The sequence below is a fragment of the Penicillium pulvis genome (genome assembly GCF_028828015.1).
Source record: "Penicillium pulvis strain IBT 33274 chromosome Unknown contig_1_segment0_segment0, whole genome shotgun sequence".
Taxonomy (NCBI): Eukaryota; Fungi; Ascomycota; class Eurotiomycetes; order Eurotiales; family Aspergillaceae; genus Penicillium; species Penicillium pulvis.
The window spans coordinates 2,569,867-2,586,887 of record NW_026643074.1 but is presented as its reverse complement, the minus strand read 5'-3'; the positions used below and the strand labels follow the sequence as shown (position 1 = coordinate 2,586,887).

Genomic DNA, 17,021 nt, shown 5'->3' with positions numbered 1-17,021 from the left:
TAGCAGCTGATGGTATAATCTTAGCATTGAAAATAGAGGTCTGTAGGTGAATCCTTACAAAGACCAGCTTTCACGCCACAGTCTATAGTTGTGCAGTCGGTTGCCTGTGTGAAGAAAGTGCTGTCTAGACAAAGGCATGTCGCATTCGAGACCAGACATGATGATTGATTCGCGGCTGTAGAGAAGCAATTGAGCTGTTGAGAGCGCAAAGACGCATCAGTTGCCACTCAAAGTACCAGATCCACATGTTCGAGGGCTCCATACTGCACAAGAGGAAAGACTGCCAAACGGACCGTCCGCCAGGGACATGATGAACAGCGGGTCTCAAGGGACCAAGATCGATGCAAAAACACCAGTGGCAGGTCCTTTCCTTAAGAAACCTGCGGCCATGGGGCGAACTGCTGATCTTTTCTTCAAAGAAGAAAAATCAAAAGAACAGAAAAAGAAAATGACAGCTACTATTTGCGATGCCCCTATCAGGATTGCAAATACGTTGTGGACCAGCTCCTGCAGCAATATGTGGAGTCTTTTATTGGTTACATTGAGTTACCCACTGTGTGAACAGTCATTTTAGCTGTCAGAAATTACGTTTTGGCCGCCGGCGTTTTCTTGGGTCCAGGGCCGGACCGTGCTAACGCCTCGTCCGCGGGATTGGACATCCGGTGCCGCGAGCTTGGACCGTCGGCAAGCCATCATTTATTTCCTTTGTGGGAACAGGTTAATCAGAAACAGTCGGCCGAGTCTACGCTAACAATCCTGTAGACCAGATCCCGGTAACAATTCGTTGTTGTCATTCGATGCAGCCAGAGAGGTGACCCACCAGGGTAAAGGAATTATGCGTCCCCAAATAAAAACGGAAACCGTGCCCCACGAAGCCTCATCATGGCCCAGGAGCTTGGACAATGGAATATACATCCGTCCATTCACCTTCTGTTTCTCCCGTTAGCGATATATTGTGGCCGGGACCGAGCGTCACCCCGATCGCTGGGTCAAGAGCGGGTGACGGTCTTTCATCCCTGGGACGGCGTGCGCCGCGATCCACTAGTGCACAGCGATTGGCGGATACGGCTATGTGGGGGAACTTTCGGCTCGCATAATAAAGTGGTGCAAGTGGAGTACAACGCTATGAACTTAATGCCCGTTTGCACTAGAAGGACCAATGGCGCTAAAGGTAATAGTTATTGCATGGCTCCTGCCATAGCTACCCCCCTTTCACTCTGCCATATCAACACATCTGGTCGCCATGCCATCTCAAACGCTTGTAGGCGTGGTCCTACTGGCAATTGTGCTCTATGCGATCAAGCTTGTGATTTTCCGCAAAAATGCCCCCGGGTCTCTACCCCCAGGTCCAAAGGGAAAGCCAATTATCGGTAACATCTCAGACTTGCCTGCTCCGGGGACAGCAGATTGGGTGCATTGGCTGAAGCACAAGGATCTCTATGGTAGGCGCTATCTCTTTCATTCTAAGGGAGGAATGAAACTGACATATTCATCGATGGGCAGGACCAATCAGTTCAATCACGGTCATGGGTCAAACCATCGTGATTTTAAATGACAGTCGCAGTGCAACGGATCTTCTCGGGAAACGCTCGGCAATTCATTCGTCGCGACCCAACCTAGTCTTTGCATCAGAGATGTAACTTGCTTTCGATTGAACAAAAAAAGGGAATCCACTAATTCGAGTGCTCTAGGGTCGGTTGGGAACATATTATGGCGATGCAAACCTATTCAGACCGATTTCGCGCTTATCGTAAGGCGATGCAACCTTATCTCGGACATGAAGCCGCCGTAGCGCAATACAATTCATTGCAAGAGATCGAGTGTCATCGGTTCTTACTTCGGGTGTTGAAAGACCCGTCGCAGCTTTCTCAGCATATCTCAACGTAGGTTTTGCCTTGAGGAGATAAGACGGAGCGGCAAATGCTAACTTCGCCAGTGAGGCTGGAGCAATTATTTTGAAGATCGCATATGGATACACGACTGATCCACATAAGTTAGATCCATTGGTTCATATGGCGGGTTTGGCCCTCGAGCACTTTGCCATTGCAGGAACCCCGGGAGCCTGGCTTGTCGACATGATTCCGGCTTGTGAGACTGCTCCTAGACATCGATTTGGCCACAACGCTAACTGAGATAGTGAAATACGTGCCCTCCTGGTTCCCCGGAGCGGGTTTCAAACGCAAGGCACAAGCATGGAAGAAGAACCTCGAGAATACTGCCGACATACCTTTTGATTTTGTGAAGCGGCAAATGGAGAGCGAGAAATCCAAGCCCTCCTACCTCTCTAATCTTTTCAAGGCCGAAGGCTATCCAGCTGCTGGCAGCGAAGAGGAGACTGTCGCAAAGTGGACCGCGGCGTCGCTGTACACAGGTGGTGCCGATACTGTACGGATGTACCCATTGTGAGCTGGTTAATCACGCTAACTAATCACAGACTGTCTGCTCCGTCAAAACGTTCTTCTTGGCTATGACCCTGTACCCCGAAATCCAGCGTAAAGCACAAGAGGAAATTGATCGAGTATTGGGCGCCGGCCGACTTCCCAAGATGACTGACCGCGCGAATCTTCCGTATATTGATGCTGTTGTGAAGGAGACTCTTCGCTGGCATCCAGTTGCACCGATGGGTATTCCCCACATGTCTGTTGAGGATGACATGTATGAGGGCTATCACATTCCTAAGGGCTCTTTGATTATGCCCAATATCTGGTACGTTCCGGCGTGGACATCTTGTGGTGCAAGCATACTAACAGATGATAGGGCTCTGACTCATGATCCTGAGGTGTATCATGACCCAATGACCTTCAAGCCTGAGCGCTTCCTGGGTGTCGATGGCCGTGAGCCTGAAATGGATCCTCGCGGTGTTGTTTTCGGTTTTGGACGTCGCGCATGCCCGGGTCGACTCTTGGCTGAGAACACGGTGTATCTGAGTGTTTCTCGGTCATTGGCTGTCTTCAATATCAGTAAAGCGGTTGAGAACGGCAAGGAGGCGGAAGTTAAGGCAGAATTCCAGCCTGGTGTGATCAGCCACCCGGTTGCGTGGAAATATGATATGAAGCCTCGTAGCTCTGTGCACGAGGCCTTGATTCTTTCCGTGGAGACAGAGCATCCATGGGAGGAGAGTGATGCCGCTGCGTTGAAAGTTTAAATATGGGATTTTGTTGATCCATAGACATGACTTTTATGACTTCATATTTGGCAACCGCGAATTTGCAACGCTATGTACATTTCGTCCATACTATCGCACAATCAATTCCCATTCGAATTCACCTGGGTCTTTCCAGTAGTCTGTTTCGCTAAGACTAAACCCAAGCTTTTGCAATACTTTCCCACTTCGCTCATTGTCTTTCTCAGTCTCAGCAATGAATCTTCTCACGCCCCGTTCATCCGCGGCCCATCCCATGACCGCTTCAGCTGCCTCCTTCGCAATACCCGTACCCCAACATTCTGGAGAGACGCCGTATCGCAGCTCCACCATCTCCTGCCAAGGTGGAAGAGCCGGATCCTCAGCCTCTCGAGCTGGCATCGAAGTGGTCGTTGCATCGCGAATACCAGCATAGCCAACCCAATGGATCGTATCGAGGAGCTCCATGTTCAGCCCAATGAGTCTCTCCAAGTCGGACCCTCTGAGCACAGAGAATTGTGGTTCAAATTGCTTGGCATCTTTATCGCGTGCGTTCTTGTCATCAGATTGAGAAGACCCCCGCAACCCCACAGCCAAATCACCCAGGCTGTACTTCTTCCAATTGCGATCGATGTCACGTGTCTCGATAAATGAGTGGGTTTCACTGTCATTCCAATTTTTGAGTGGAAAATCGCTCCCAAAGCCCATTCGACAGAACCCCGCATCGGCGTGCAGCCTTGCATACAGTTTTCGGTAAGTCGCTGAAAACACTGCAATGGGGGTTGGTAGCAATACAAGCCTATCCGTCAAGATAGCAAAAGGTTCGGGAAGGCCCGAGAACTGAAGAGGACTCATTTTCGACGTGGTATGTTTTCTAATGTTTAGAATAACTTTAGGGGTTGAAGATTGGGGATTGTAACACAAGTAGCCAATCAAACATGGTCCGACATTATGTTGCTGAGTAATCACTAGGCTGACAGCCAATCTCACTTCATTGTTTGGTTTGTTTGCAAAGTACTGCGGGGCGGTGTGGGGCGAGACAGGGTATACAACCTGCCAGCATTCATGTGAATGTAACCACCCCCTAAGGTCAGAGATTGCTGCACGCTTCTAAGTCCAATAGATCTCGCCACAGCTCCAAGAGCTTGGTTTAGTCAATTCTATCCATTTTACCTTTCTTCCAACATGGGGGAAGCTACCTTATTTGGCCAGGCTGTGACGCTTGTCAGCGTTCTCTTAGGCCTGTATCTTTTCGGAATCATCACAGTGTATGCTAAGCTGATGCAATTTAGCGGACCTTCGTGGACCGGCATCTCAAATTGGCCACATAGCATCGCGTTACTTCGGGAGAATTGCCATGAGTGGTATGCCGAAGTCAACGAGAAACATGGTGCGAGGCATTCATCTTCTAGACATCCTTCTGCTTTACATCTCTACTCAGATGCCCCGCATATCTACTATAGCTAAACGCTTTGACTCACAAAAGGTCCTATTGCCCGTGTCGCTCCTCAGGTACTGATCACATCCTCTCCCGATGTTTGGATGCATGTAAACAACAAGCCTGGCTATAAGCGCTCTAATTGGTACTACCACGCCGCACGAATCGAACATCGCAAGGACAATGTCTTCAGCCAGACAGATAATGCAAAGCATGAGCAGCGGAGGAAGCAGATGGCTCCAGGGGTATGATAGCTGCCGCTTGTTTCTCTCCACTGTCTCCCCTCCTAGTCATACTGGCCTAGACAGCTGACCTTGGATATTACAAAGTATTCGGGACGAGAAAACGACCAGCTTGAGAGGGCTGTGGACGAACAAGTCCACAATCTTTTGAACCTCATTCGGTCCAAATACGTCTCGTCAGACCACTGTATCGTGCCTATGGATCTAGCGAAGAAGGTCCAGTATTTTACACTCGACGTCATTAGCAGCGTCGGTCTTGGTAAGGCGTTCGGTATGCTACAAAATGACCAAGATGTGGACCACTATCTCCAATCGAGCGAAGAGGGACTTGCTATTGCAAATACCGCCCTTGCCTTGGGCTTGAGCTGGATCACTCAGGCGCCCTTCATCGGCAGATTCATTGCACCTTCACCTAAAGATAACAACGGCTTCGGCAAGATGATGGACGCATGCTTCCGGCTTGTCGACGCGCGCGCCGCGAGCTCCACCCATGAAAAGTCCGATATGTTAGCTTCATTCATGCGTCACGGCCTAGCAGGTGACGAACTGCGGACGGAAGCATTAGAGCAGATCCTTGCGGGCTCCGACACCACTGCTGGCGGCATCCGCGGTACCCTCCTGCACATAATAACAAATCCCCGCGTCTACTTGAAGCTACAACGCGAGATTGACGATGCCGTGAGCCGCGGTAATGCTCCGGGCATGGGTGAAGGTCTTGTTACCGCCGCCCAGACCAAACTCCTTCCGTATCTTCAAGCCGTTATCCGCGAGGCTCTGCGAGTCTGGCCACCTGTTGTGAACATTTTCTCGCGCGATGTCCCAGCAGGTGGCGATACTGTTTCCGTCGATGGCGAGAGTGTGTTCCTACCAGGCGGCGTCTGCATCGGTTACTCGGCGTATGCTATGCACCGTAGCGAGAAGATCTATGGTAAGGACGCAAAGGCTTTCCGACCAGAGCGGTGGCTCGAGTCGAATCCTGATAAGTTGGCTGTCATGACTCGGACCAACGACCTTATATTCGGTTACGGCAAGTTCCAGTGCTTAGGGAAGCCAGTGGCTCAAATTGAGATCGGAAAGACGGTATTTGAGGTGAGAAAATTTGCTCCGCGTGCTTCTTTCGTTTTGTATATTCCCGACGAACACGTACTGACTGTCGACCGAACTCAGCTCTTGCGTAATTTTGACATAGCGCTCATCAATCCGATGCATCCCTGGGATGTGCGGAACTCTCTTGGACTTTTCTCGATCTCGAATATGTGGGTACAAGTGATGGAGCGAACACCTTATTCATCTTAACTGGGTAAAGAACAATTTGCGTGTAATGTGCAGATGCGAGGCTGCTGGTGCTAAGGGCGAAGTTATGTAGTACCCATTATACCAAGTACTTTGTTTCACCTCGTTCTCGCCTCGGGGATATCTACAAGTATGTCGTGGAGAAATCGAGATATTATCATGAACCTTCCGCTATTGAAATTTATCAGTGACACATCATCTACTAAACAAACATGAAGCCAAATTCAACTTTCTTTTAATGAAAGTCCGAGGTGTTGTACATTTGAGATTATGAGCTGAGGGGTTACTTCTATTTGCTATTTTACATTGTTTTTTTGTCCAAATTCTCTATGACGAATTTGCCTTCCTTAGCTGCCGAACGGTACGGAGGAGAAGGCTCTGAGCGTAAAGGACGTGAGCTTCGTAAGCGAGCCATGGCATTCTTTTGAAATCCCTTGGCGTTTGGCCACCAGGATGCAAGTCAGAGCACTCCAGCGAGAGGTATGTCACTCTCGCCGTCTCTTCTGAGATCTTCTCCACAATGAACTCCTGCCAACCGCCTTCCATTACTCGCCATGGCCAGCCGTAAGATGCCGCCCTGTTGAATGCATTGACCACGCCAGAGGGGAACTTCCAATATATGACCGTGCCAGCTGACTCGGGTAGAGATAAGTTTTTGGATGCAAGAAGTGTTTCGTTAGAGGGAAAAACAGTGGTCGGAACAGGTGCGCTCGAAGGCAAAATAGAAGGCTGGATTGCGGTTTTCAATCCAGAGCTCCAGCTGCCAAACATGAAGGCACTAAGGCCAGTTGACTCTCCAAACAAGTGACTCCCAGACATATAAGTTCTGGGAGGCACCTTTCTGTCTATGAGCCATCCATCAGGACCGTGCGAACGCGCGTCGAGGAAGGCGTCGATCAAATTTCGCGCCATGCCATCTGCGCTACGCGGGTCAATTTCACTCATTGTCGATACCCCTTTCCTAGCCTCACTTGTGTAGGATGCTAGTAGCGCCACTGGCACGTCCACCTGAACTGCAACGTAGGATGATAGCCAACGGCTTTTCTTGTCCCCCGAATTGCCTTCTGACCACGAGGGTAACGGGCCTGACTTTTCCCCTCCCCATGGTTTCGGCACGCCAGAATCTGAGCTGTCACATGCCGTGTTGATGAGTTGTCGACATGCGCTCAATTGCGATACTTTGCCGATAGGTATCCTTGGACAAGCACGGTCGAGGTACTGTCTACTGATGTATGTGGTGATTATAGTGGCACTGCCCAATGCAAGTGCGCCCATAGAGAGTCTGCTTGCCATTCTTGGTCGGTATGAAGATGCGCGATCCAAGAATAATTGGTGTAATCTTTTCAATTGATGATGGACGAAAGGGAGGATATTGGATTTTAGGAGCTATAAATGCGGAAGAAATCGGAATAAGTATTCATATTGAGCTGTTACGGCTTATGTCACATGTCTGGGGCAAAAGCCTCAATATGACAGTTCTTCCATAATGGATCCATAATAGATACATTAAGACGATAATAATCCGGTGACTCGTGAGTCACCCATATTAATGGCCTCAGGCATCCACGGCATTAATTCGGTCCCGAGATTCGACCAGTTAGGTGAATGGCTTTTAGGTCCATCGCGATTCAAGGCCATGACTACCGCTCAGTAGATCATGTTGTGAGTGTCTACATGAAGCCTGCTAGACATACCAGCACTAAGTTGAATCTGTGATGTCGTCAAATGGGCTTGCGTAATTGTCTAAATCTAACATTTGTATGATCATAGCGAGTTGAGTGAGGGTGTTGATGAGTTTAGTCTTTGACGATGGTGGTGACTGTCTAATGAATAACATTGATTGACCAGAGCGCCCTAACTGGATCTATCTTGTACTCTGCATACCGTGCATGTAGTGTAGCGAAGTCACTCGGTCATCAAGTAGCCACATTGCTACTGCGAATGGTAGCTTCCAGAGGGAAGACCGAGCTCTCAACGGTGATGCCGGCATAAACTCGATCAAATCGCTCTTGCAAGTACTTGGCCTTCGTCCACTCGTATTCTGGATCCCGCAGCCAAAGTCGGAGGAGGTGGCGTCTGAAGACTAATGTCAGCTCTCTCGCGGGTCAAATAACAAGTGCTAAGACTAACCGCTTGTTGGGTGCATCGGTAAATGCTCCTCGGGCGTGTAGAATGCTTAGATTATTAGCGAATTGGATGTCGCCTTTGTGGAAGTCCAATGAGATAGCATGCTGCTCAGCCGTAAAGTGAACAGCATCAAGCGCTTCAGCCTGTGCTTCGGTAAGGGCGGGGATGTTCGCTGATCGTTTGCAATCCATGTACCCCGTCAGGTTTCTTCGCGAGTATTGTATAATCAGTCGCTCGGGATCGGCTTTGGTGGCAGGCTGGTAATAGAGGAGGGGCCGTAGCTTATACACATCGCCGTTCGGGGCAAAGCTAGACAAATTGCGGGCCCTTAGCTTTGTCTTTCATGTTAAATTTTCATATGAAGTGACTTACTCGTCAAAAGGCCAAGGCTCAGAAAGCGTTCTGATCAAATCAGGGCGTGTAGCAGCAAGCACGTTATAAACATGACCAGTGCTCGCAAGGAAGCTTTCACCTCCTGAGTGGCCCTCACTAAGGCAGAAAAGGGCAATAACATCGCCAGCATCAGTGTGGAACACCTGTTTATCGGCAGTGACGACAGGGCCGGGAATGTCCCTAGGATTGCACTCCTGACTCAGATCCTTGACATGGGCAACAAGAACATCGGCGGGCTTGCCTTGCCATTTATTGTCTTGGCGACCACGGATAGGCGCAACATGTGATGAGAGACCAGTGTAAATAATTACGTTCTCTTCACGAGTATATTCATCCACTGGAAGACCGCGGATGACCTTGAACCCGTGACCGTTGTGAACTTCGTTGGAGATGTCGCGGAGCGTCGCGTGCAACTTGGGCAATGGGAATGTTTCAATTGAGAGCTCTCCCATTGGCTTACCCGATGCTAAAGGCAAGTATTTAGTAAACTTAGCGTCTTACAAAGATGGAGCAAGATTCAAGAGAAACGTTAGTGACATACCTTGGAATTGACGAAGTGCATGGTTGATCTCATCTATGTCCTCTGATGTGAGATGATAGTTCCAGTCGTATGTGTTGGCCAGAATCTTGGGGTCCCAGACATAGCTGCCTGTTAGCTTGGTAGGAAATCCTTCGGGGACATTCTTCTCGAGGTTCTCCGTTGCTTGACGACGTTTGCCGCGCGCCAGATACTTCTCAAAGTCTGGCATATACCCAATGTCGGGGGCAGTGTCAGTCATGATGAGATGGTAGGGGAGATTAATTGATCGATAGAAGGCAAAGTTTTGTGTAGCTGAGATTGCGAACCACGAATCTGCCACGTCTTTTTGGAGTCTTTTGTAGTGGAGATTTCACGATAATTGTAAGGAACTGGGAAAAGAAAATGTCGCAATTCTGGATCTGAATCGCGAAAGCCTTCGTGGGAGATTTTTTCCATTCATATTTATTTGCTCATGAATGGCTTGTGTAGCGACCAACATATCGCCAGAGGTCGGCGTGAGAATACACTTCGGCGTAATGATCGGAGTCTCAACTCGCTCCATTATGGTGGGGTAGTGGAGAAAGTAGAGAGAGTCAACAACCAATCGGAGTAGCGGACTACCTTGGCATCGGGAGCATAAGTGGCTCTTCACTCCGACAACCACCACACATTCCCACTCGATCTCTGATGCCGACTCCGAATTCAAGCTCTCACTCTTCTAGGCCTGGGAAAATTCCCGCGTGTGACCCATGCAGGGCACTCAAATTAAGATGTGATCATGAGAAGCCGACGTGTTCTCGATGCAGAGAAAGAGGCCGCGTGGCTGACTGTGCATACCGACCGAGGCCGTTCAAACGACCGATTGGCAAACCTCTAGAGAAGAAGTCCGTGACCCTGAAATATGTCTACCAATATACTAACATTGCGCAATCGCTGTTGTGATCAGGCTGAGAGATAGCCAAGCAACCTCTGTACCATCGGACACGGAACGTGCGGAACATCTGATTACTCCGTCCGTTCAGTATCCCAACCCGGGATATCTGGGGTCATCAAGCCATACGACACTGTTTGATCAGTTGCAGCTTGATAGGGATGTAGGATCCAATGACTCCAGCCGGGGAGATGCGGGCAGGGCAGACTCTCCGACAAAATATATTATTGATGAGACTTGTATCTCAAGAGGTGCGGAGTTTATCCTTGAATTACATCGTGGATCCATGATCCGCCCATTGGTACAACTTGTCAAAATTTGGTCCACCAAAGGTACAAACCTTGCGCTTGCTGGTCCCTTCACCGAGCCTTGTGCAGCAACAGCCACCCACTTACTATCTCAATGCGATGGAGGTCAAGCAACTGCGTTGGAGATTTCCAGCAGCCTCTTCAACCACTCGTGTCGCCCGATCTCATTGGATCATGGAACAACCTTCGGTGAATATTGTGGTAATATTTGTGGCCGAAATGCTCGATGGGAGTCACTTGGCATTTTCTTCGTTGCCGCCTGTCGAGCTTCTATAGATTTGTCATATGCAGAGACACTATATGGATCTGAGCAACAACGTCGTAGGATCCAGAAGTTAGCACTTTCGTACTCAGACCGGTGCCTGGATCTATGCCTACCTTTAGACTGCATGAACGATGTGCAGCTCATTCTTCAATATGAAAATTTTATTTCTCACTCTCAAGTTGATGGTGATCAAAGTGAGTCAGTTCCATAAAAATGGAGCTTGCGGTAACTAACTATACTTGTGGGCTATCTGTCTTGGAGGAAACTCGGAGACGTAGCTGCTTCTCTTTTTGCTCTTGGCTATCATCAACAAAAGCCAGAATCATTCGGTGACGTTCCAGATTTTCTCAATAGGCTTCGTCAGACAGCCTTTTGTCGTACTTATTCAGCAGACAAGAATGTGTCTATTTTTCTTGGTCGGCCCCCTCGGATTGTCCGCAAATTTTGTCACTTTTACCTTCCAAATCTAGATCCACAACCACCCCAGAAAGCATCCCGCAAACCACCTATATGGAGCCAAGCTAGAGGGCCTAACTTCATCACTGACTCACGGTGGGCTGCTCTGTGTGGAATTTTGAAAGAGGATATATTAGACTTGTATACCACGGATGACTATGATGAAAGGAATCGTCAAGCACGGTAACTAAGCCTCCTGATGGCCTGATCCGGGCCCAGGATATCTATTGACTAACAATATTTAGACTAATTGATGCCGATGCTTGTGCCCAGTGGAATGCCGTTCCTGCAGACTATCGATTAGAATGTGATCTTAAGTCGTGCAATCGACAACCAGTGGAGCGTGATTTCATGGCTAATATGAAGCTCAATTATCTCCATGTGCACTTCCTTCTGCGGCTGGCTTGTGTTTGCCCTATGACAACGGGCCGAGATCCAGGCCTGTTTCGGGTTTCGACGGAAATGCTTAGCCTTGTCGTGGAGACAATAATGCTGAAAGACCAGATCATAAATTCTGGAACTTCTCTAGTTTGGAAGGTGAGCTAAACCACTCCGGAATCAAATAGGCAGCTAATCTTATCCTCAAAAATCAGGTTGCCTACTACGGCTTATCGGCCGCCGGGCTCATCTGCCTCACCCTTGTCAACCAGGGATTTGCCACAGACATTCCTGATCTCAGTGTTTCGAAGGTCTTCCAAGATCTGAGCATTCTCGTGGGAGAGATCGAACGTGGTACCTTAGTGTACATTGACTCCCCTAACTTCGCTTTACTAGCTCGTGCCGCTCAAACAATCAAAAGTCTCCTCGACCGTATGCTTACGCACAGCATGGCAGCCATGCCGGGTACTCAACCCGACCTTCTACCAGACTCCGAAACGATGGCTACCTTGGAAGGTGGGAGTTGGGGTCTATGGGACAGCAGCAATCTTCAAGATTTTGAGATCAATTTTTGGCATAACCTCGCCGATCATCCTTTCCTTAATGATTGACTGACGGAAGCACTCGTGCGAAATCCCCAATATGTACAGTCGTCCTCATAATTGCCTTGGCCAATACACACGGACTAGATTATTTTCTGAGCCCACTGCCAAGAATTGACGTGGATTAATCATTGAGCCATTTTCATCAACCGACGGAGTCGGCGAAATGAGGATTGTATGCTTTAGTAATTATTAAGAATTCATGCGCGCCAAGTGGGTGGGGATTCAGTTGCGCGTTATGTACGTAGTCCAAGCCGTGTGATCACCGTGTCTGTCAATCTGTTACTGTCGCCCAATAATCAATTGGCGGTGGAGCCTGGAAAGAGGTTCTCTGTGTATATGTCAAGGCTCGGTGTATTAAGCTTCCAATTCGTAACGCTTGCTCCGCTCTGGGTGGAGCAGATGGAGACCAGCAGCAGGGTCAGAGATCTCCCTAGACTGGTTGCCCATTAACGCCCCAAATTGCGTGATAATGCAATATGCGATCGATACTTTCCGCCTGCACAGTGTACGAAGTAGATTTTGTATTGCATATATGAATCCCTACAGATTTCGAATACCTCCAGTACTGGCCACTTGCGTGCATTCTGACCATAAAGGAATTTCGATCCTACTCCGTCCCGCACGGTCATCAATTATATTCTATGAATAATTGTCTTGTCTTTCAAAATGTTAGAAAGGGACTGTGAAAAGCAAACACAACCACCTCCGGACCAGCCCTCGGATTCATGCAATTCCAACGATGGCACACAAAGAGGCACTGTTGCTGCCGACCGGTTAGCGCGCAAGCTATCCCCTCGTCAAGTTCAGATGATTGCCATTGGGGGAACGATAGGGACTGCATTATTTCTTGGAACTGGAAACGCATTAGCTAAGGGTGGTCCGGCATCAATGCTGATTGCATATGCGGTCTGTGGTGGCATAGTCTTCATCACAATGCTAAGTCTGGGCGAGATGGTCGCATTCATGCCGATAGCCGGATCATTCTGTACATATTCAGGGTAAGTCATGCTTGCTTAACATAGCTTTGAGCTCTTCTAATTCTCCAATTCTCCCAGCCGCTTTGTGGATGAGTCTCTGGGGTTCGCCTTGACTTGGAACTACTGGGCTAACGATGCGGTGTCCGTTGCCTCGGATATCATAGCACTGCAGATTCTGGTGGAGTACTGGACTGATGCTTTCCCTGGCTGGGCTTCTAGCCTTATATGCCTTGCCTTCGTTCTGGGTTTGAACTTTTGCTCTGTTAAGGTTTATGGAGAGGTGAGAACGCTGACTAGCCGGCCCGATGAAAGCGAAGCTAACTAGGACTCAGACTGAGTACTGGTTGTCTCTACTCAAGGTTGTCACCATAGTAGTAAGTTCTCGAGTCTGCCGATAATCGTGCTTTTCATATCTGATTCAATTCAGGCCTTCATCATCGTCGGAATCGTTGTGAACTGTGGTGCCAACACCCAACACACTTATTTCGGCGACCGTTATTTTTACGTTGGCGATGCCCCATTCGTGGGTGGAATCAAGGGATTCGCTTCTGTCTTCGTAACAGCATCTTTCGCCTAGTAAGATGCAACCAATATACAGCTTGAGTTCCATTGCTAACAATGCACAGTGGTGGAACAGAAAATGTTGCAATCACAGCTGGCGAGACAAAAAACGCCGCTCGAACATATCCCAGTATTATCCGCAACGTCTTCTGGCGAATAATCCTCTTTTTCATCGTTTCAGTTGCCTTGATCGGTCTCGATGTACCGTACACATTTCCCGGTCTCTCTAGCAAGACTTCCGCCACCAGCCCTTTCACAATCGTCTTTCAAGAAGCTGGCAGCGCCGTAGCAGGAAGCTTCATCAATGCCGTGGTGATCACGAGCGCGATATCAGCAGCTAATCATGCCCTCTTCGCGGGATCTCGACTGATGTACACCTTGGCCATTGATGGATACGCCCCCTGTCAACTGAGCCGCTTGAACCGCTTCCAAATCCCATGGCTAGCAGTCCTGGCTACAGCAGTCATAAGCGCACTATGTTTTGGAGCCAGCAAAATCGGCGCTGGTCAAGTCTGGACTTGGCTACAGAATATGGTCGGAGTCTCCAATCAGATCGCCTGGGCGTGTATTTGCTTTACATCCCTTCGCTTCCGTGCTGCCATTCGCCGTCAGAACTTGGATCATCTTCTTCCCTTCAAAAACTTCACGTATCCTGTGGGCCCGGCCTTCGCAGTCGTTTTGAACATCCTTCTTGTTCTCATTCAAGGCTGGTCGTGCTTTAGCCCCGACTTTGATGCTGTCAAGTTTGCTTCGTACTATGTTGAGGTAGCAATCATGATTGTCATGGTCATTGGCTGGAAAGTGTACAAGAGAACTAAACTTGTGCCCCTGGATGAGATGGACTTGTTAACGGATCAGTACGATCATGCGAAAACAGGAATTATCGCAGAAACTGACGAACAGGAGAATTCGCCTTTCTCAATGTCTACTATACTAGAAGGGAGACTCCTCAAGCAGGCCGTAGATTGGCTATTTTAAGAAGCTTTATATATAGGTATATATACAACGCACTGGATATTTAGAGATTCCGATCATGCTTATAAGTCTGAATCCCTGATCTAATCTCGACTGGCAGCGTTGTACAAAACTTAAATGAGAGACTTTCGCCCTTATATCAAGGAGAACTTGACTTCAAGGCCCCTAGATTTCAAATAACTGTAATGTGCTAGTCTTGATAACGGCGTTACGCATCCTCAACAACGAGGCTCGGGCGCCGGCGGATGGACTGTCCAATCGGCGTGGATCTTTACTCCGAGCTCCACACCGGACTGAGGCACTCCTTACGTAAAGAGACGGCACACGTGGGAGCGCGATGATTGAACATCCAAAAAAACACTTGAACATCCTCACTAACCGCATTCTAAGTAGCGTAATTTACAAGATTCGGAGATTCGGAGAGTAACTTGTTTGAGTACAGTCCCAAGTACAAAGTTGAGTCACCTAATTGCAGCGTTGGGTAGTTGGGGGTCAAAGATCAGATCGCGATCGCGCGGCAGGGTGGTCTTAACCTTGAAGGGTACCCTGCCAGATTGCTTAGGCCGGAATATGGTCCTTTCCGATGCATAGACCGGTCGGTTCTTGACATGGTTTGGCTTGGCGCAGATACCAATGGGGACAGCGATTCCGTCGCAAGATCCTATAACCGCATGGCTCTAGTAAAGCGTTATCTCATATATCGACTCGGATTAGGCGAGGTGATGCGAAGTTCGTTCAGACCTGAGATGGCATTTATCCTGGATTACAATTACTGCGCTACTCCAAATGCGATGAGTATGAGTGTTCAACTAATTTCGTGGTGTTCAATTATGGCGCTCCGACCAGCTGCTCAGGTGCGCAGTCTTTGTACAATCATGGTTCAAATCCTTGAATTCTGCTTGTCAAATACTGTCGTAGATGCATATATGAAGCCTCCTGGACAGACTAATATAAAGATGAATCCGTGATGTCGTTAAGTGTGTGTGCCTAATTGCCTACTTTCGCAAATGGCGATTATGGTGCGCTCTTTATGACTAGGATAATTGAAATACAAAAATAGAAATCTTGTAGATTCAAGCCATGTGAATCCATGGATGTTGTGTGCTTAGAGTTTACTAAGAAATGAAAAAAAGAAAGGATAGCGGTTGTCCCTTAATAAACCAAACTATCGAGTCCATAATTTTTCATGAGCTCTAATGGCTAAGGAGATACCAAAGATCAGCTGAAAAGCTAAGTGAATATACCGTATAGATGTGCTGGCAGCCAATCAAAGCATATAAATCTATCAATCTTATATAACGCGTAAAAGAGCGGTGTGCGGCTTTCAGCTCCCCCAGTTTTTGATCCACTTTGGTTTCTTCACTACAGGCAGGCAATAGGTATATCAGTGACAGCATATGAAATCTGGTTGGTTGGCCAGGAGCCACCGAGGATGGAATTCTCTTAGATTAGGTTTGCAAGCCAAAAGTACTTAATCTTGCTAATTCCCAGTCTTCACAAATATAAACATAATCCTTCGATTCATACCACACCTTCATACCTTTCACCACACTTACCAGCTCTTTTCGAAATACACGATGCCTGGAGAGGTCCAATGTTTAAAGGGGTAAATTCAAATTCCATGGACTCTCCTAATACTTTCCGCAGATGTTGAACGTTTTTCTAGGATGGCGAAGTACGACGAGGTCGTTAATAGTGGGAACGCTGTGATGATACATTTTATGGCAGCGTACAACAACCAATGCCAATTAGTTGGACCTGTTTTCAAATCCATGGCGGAAAGGTACCCTGGCATGGAATGTTATTATGTGGATGTTGACGCGGACCAGGCAATCGCCGATAAAGCTGGCGTCAGGGCTATGCCGTATTTCGTAGCGTTCAAAGACGGCAAGAAGGTGGACGAATTTTCGCTTGGTGCCAACCGGACAAAGCTACAACAGCTGTGTGAAAAGATTGCTTAATTTACAAGATGTCCAATTGATATCGGTATTTGAGTGATTTTCAGTGGAGACGATGGCCCTTGAACGCAACTGTTTTGAATACGATAGCTATGATTTATTGTAAAGTATGCATTGTACAACATACCAACTGGCGTTCGATTGAAGTAACAAGGAATATGGGCATGTGAATTTTTGTCCTATTGTTCGAGGTTGATAAGCATCGTCGCTGCAAATGCCATTAGCCATCATTGAAATGGGAGAGGGAAAATTTAAGCAGATACGGATTAGGTCACATGTCCGGAGCAAACCAGTACCGACATGACAATTTTTCTAGGGGAAATCAATATTGCGCTTGAAAACTCGATGTCCGGTGCTCAGGCGATTCGTGAGTCACCTACACCACTGTGTGTTGTAGAGTTGGGCATTCGGTTGTTTCGGTGGCCTCGGTCTCGAGTCACAGCTGCCCACATAGTTCCTTTATCCACAGGGGT

General features: G+C 48.2%; 9 protein-coding genes across 9 annotated transcripts; 6 read left to right on the top strand and 3 right to left on the bottom strand.

Annotated features, from left to right (window-relative positions):
• Positions 1-1,243: 1,243 nt before the first annotated feature.
• N7503_003917 (cytochrome P450) lies at positions 1,244-3,145 on the top strand (the record flags this gene model as incomplete). The annotated part of the gene is made up of 7 exons (XM_057063464.1): positions 1,244-1,442; positions 1,504-1,636; positions 1,692-1,883; positions 1,937-2,088; positions 2,138-2,385; positions 2,435-2,706; positions 2,758-3,145. The coding sequence occupies 7 exons, from the start codon at positions 1,244-1,246 to the stop codon at positions 3,143-3,145; spliced, it is 1,584 nt and encodes a 527-aa protein (XP_056924379.1).
• Positions 3,146-3,235: 90 nt separating this feature from the next.
• Positions 3,236-3,976, bottom strand: N7503_003916 (GNAT family N-acetyltransferase; the record flags this gene model as incomplete). Its single annotated transcript, XM_057063463.1, has 1 exon — positions 3,236-3,976. The coding sequence occupies one exon, from the start codon at positions 3,974-3,976 to the stop codon at positions 3,236-3,238; it is 741 nt and encodes a 246-aa protein (XP_056924378.1).
• Positions 3,977-4,306: 330 nt separating this feature from the next.
• On the top strand, positions 4,307-6,097 carry N7503_003915 (cytochrome P450; the record flags this gene model as incomplete). Its single annotated transcript, XM_057063462.1, has 4 exons — positions 4,307-4,511; positions 4,608-4,804; positions 4,850-5,890; positions 5,969-6,097. 4 exons carry the CDS (start codon positions 4,307-4,309, stop codon positions 6,095-6,097), a joined length of 1,572 nt encoding a protein of 523 aa, XP_056924377.1.
• A 324-nt stretch (positions 6,098-6,421) lies between these two features.
• N7503_003914 (uncharacterized protein) lies at positions 6,422-7,387 on the bottom strand (the record flags this gene model as incomplete). The annotated part of the gene is made up of 1 exon (XM_057063461.1): positions 6,422-7,387. The coding sequence occupies one exon, from the start codon at positions 7,385-7,387 to the stop codon at positions 6,422-6,424; it is 966 nt and encodes a 321-aa protein (XP_056924376.1).
• Positions 7,388-8,010: 623 nt separating this feature from the next.
• Positions 8,011-9,393, bottom strand: N7503_003913 (TauD/TfdA family dioxygenase; the record flags this gene model as incomplete). The annotated part of the gene is made up of 4 exons (XM_057063460.1): positions 8,011-8,170; positions 8,225-8,530; positions 8,594-9,080; positions 9,156-9,393. 4 exons carry the CDS (start codon positions 9,391-9,393, stop codon positions 8,011-8,013), a joined length of 1,191 nt encoding a protein of 396 aa, XP_056924375.1.
• A 428-nt stretch (positions 9,394-9,821) lies between these two features.
• Positions 9,822-10,849, top strand: N7503_003912 (Zn(II)2Cys6 transcription factor domain-containing protein; the record flags this gene model as incomplete). Its single annotated transcript, XM_057063459.1, has 2 exons — positions 9,822-10,018; positions 10,081-10,849. 2 exons carry the CDS (start codon positions 9,822-9,824, stop codon positions 10,847-10,849), a joined length of 966 nt encoding a protein of 321 aa, XP_056924374.1.
• A 662-nt stretch (positions 10,850-11,511) lies between these two features.
• Positions 11,512-12,083, top strand: N7503_003911 (uncharacterized protein; the record flags this gene model as incomplete). The annotated part of the gene is made up of 2 exons (XM_057063458.1): positions 11,512-11,631; positions 11,688-12,083. The coding sequence occupies 2 exons, from the start codon at positions 11,512-11,514 to the stop codon at positions 12,081-12,083; spliced, it is 516 nt and encodes a 171-aa protein (XP_056924373.1).
• Positions 12,084-12,743: 660 nt separating this feature from the next.
• On the top strand, positions 12,744-14,593 carry N7503_003910 (amino acid permease; the record flags this gene model as incomplete). The annotated part of the gene is made up of 5 exons (XM_057063457.1): positions 12,744-13,075; positions 13,133-13,334; positions 13,387-13,428; positions 13,482-13,630; positions 13,681-14,593. The coding sequence occupies 5 exons, from the start codon at positions 12,744-12,746 to the stop codon at positions 14,591-14,593; spliced, it is 1,638 nt and encodes a 545-aa protein (XP_056924372.1).
• Positions 14,594-16,167: 1,574 nt separating this feature from the next.
• N7503_003909 (thioredoxin family protein) lies at positions 16,168-16,551 on the top strand (the record flags this gene model as incomplete). Its single annotated transcript, XM_057063456.1, has 2 exons — positions 16,168-16,196; positions 16,257-16,551. 2 exons carry the CDS (start codon positions 16,168-16,170, stop codon positions 16,549-16,551), a joined length of 324 nt encoding a protein of 107 aa, XP_056924371.1.
• Between the last annotated feature and the right edge of the window lie 470 nt (positions 16,552-17,021).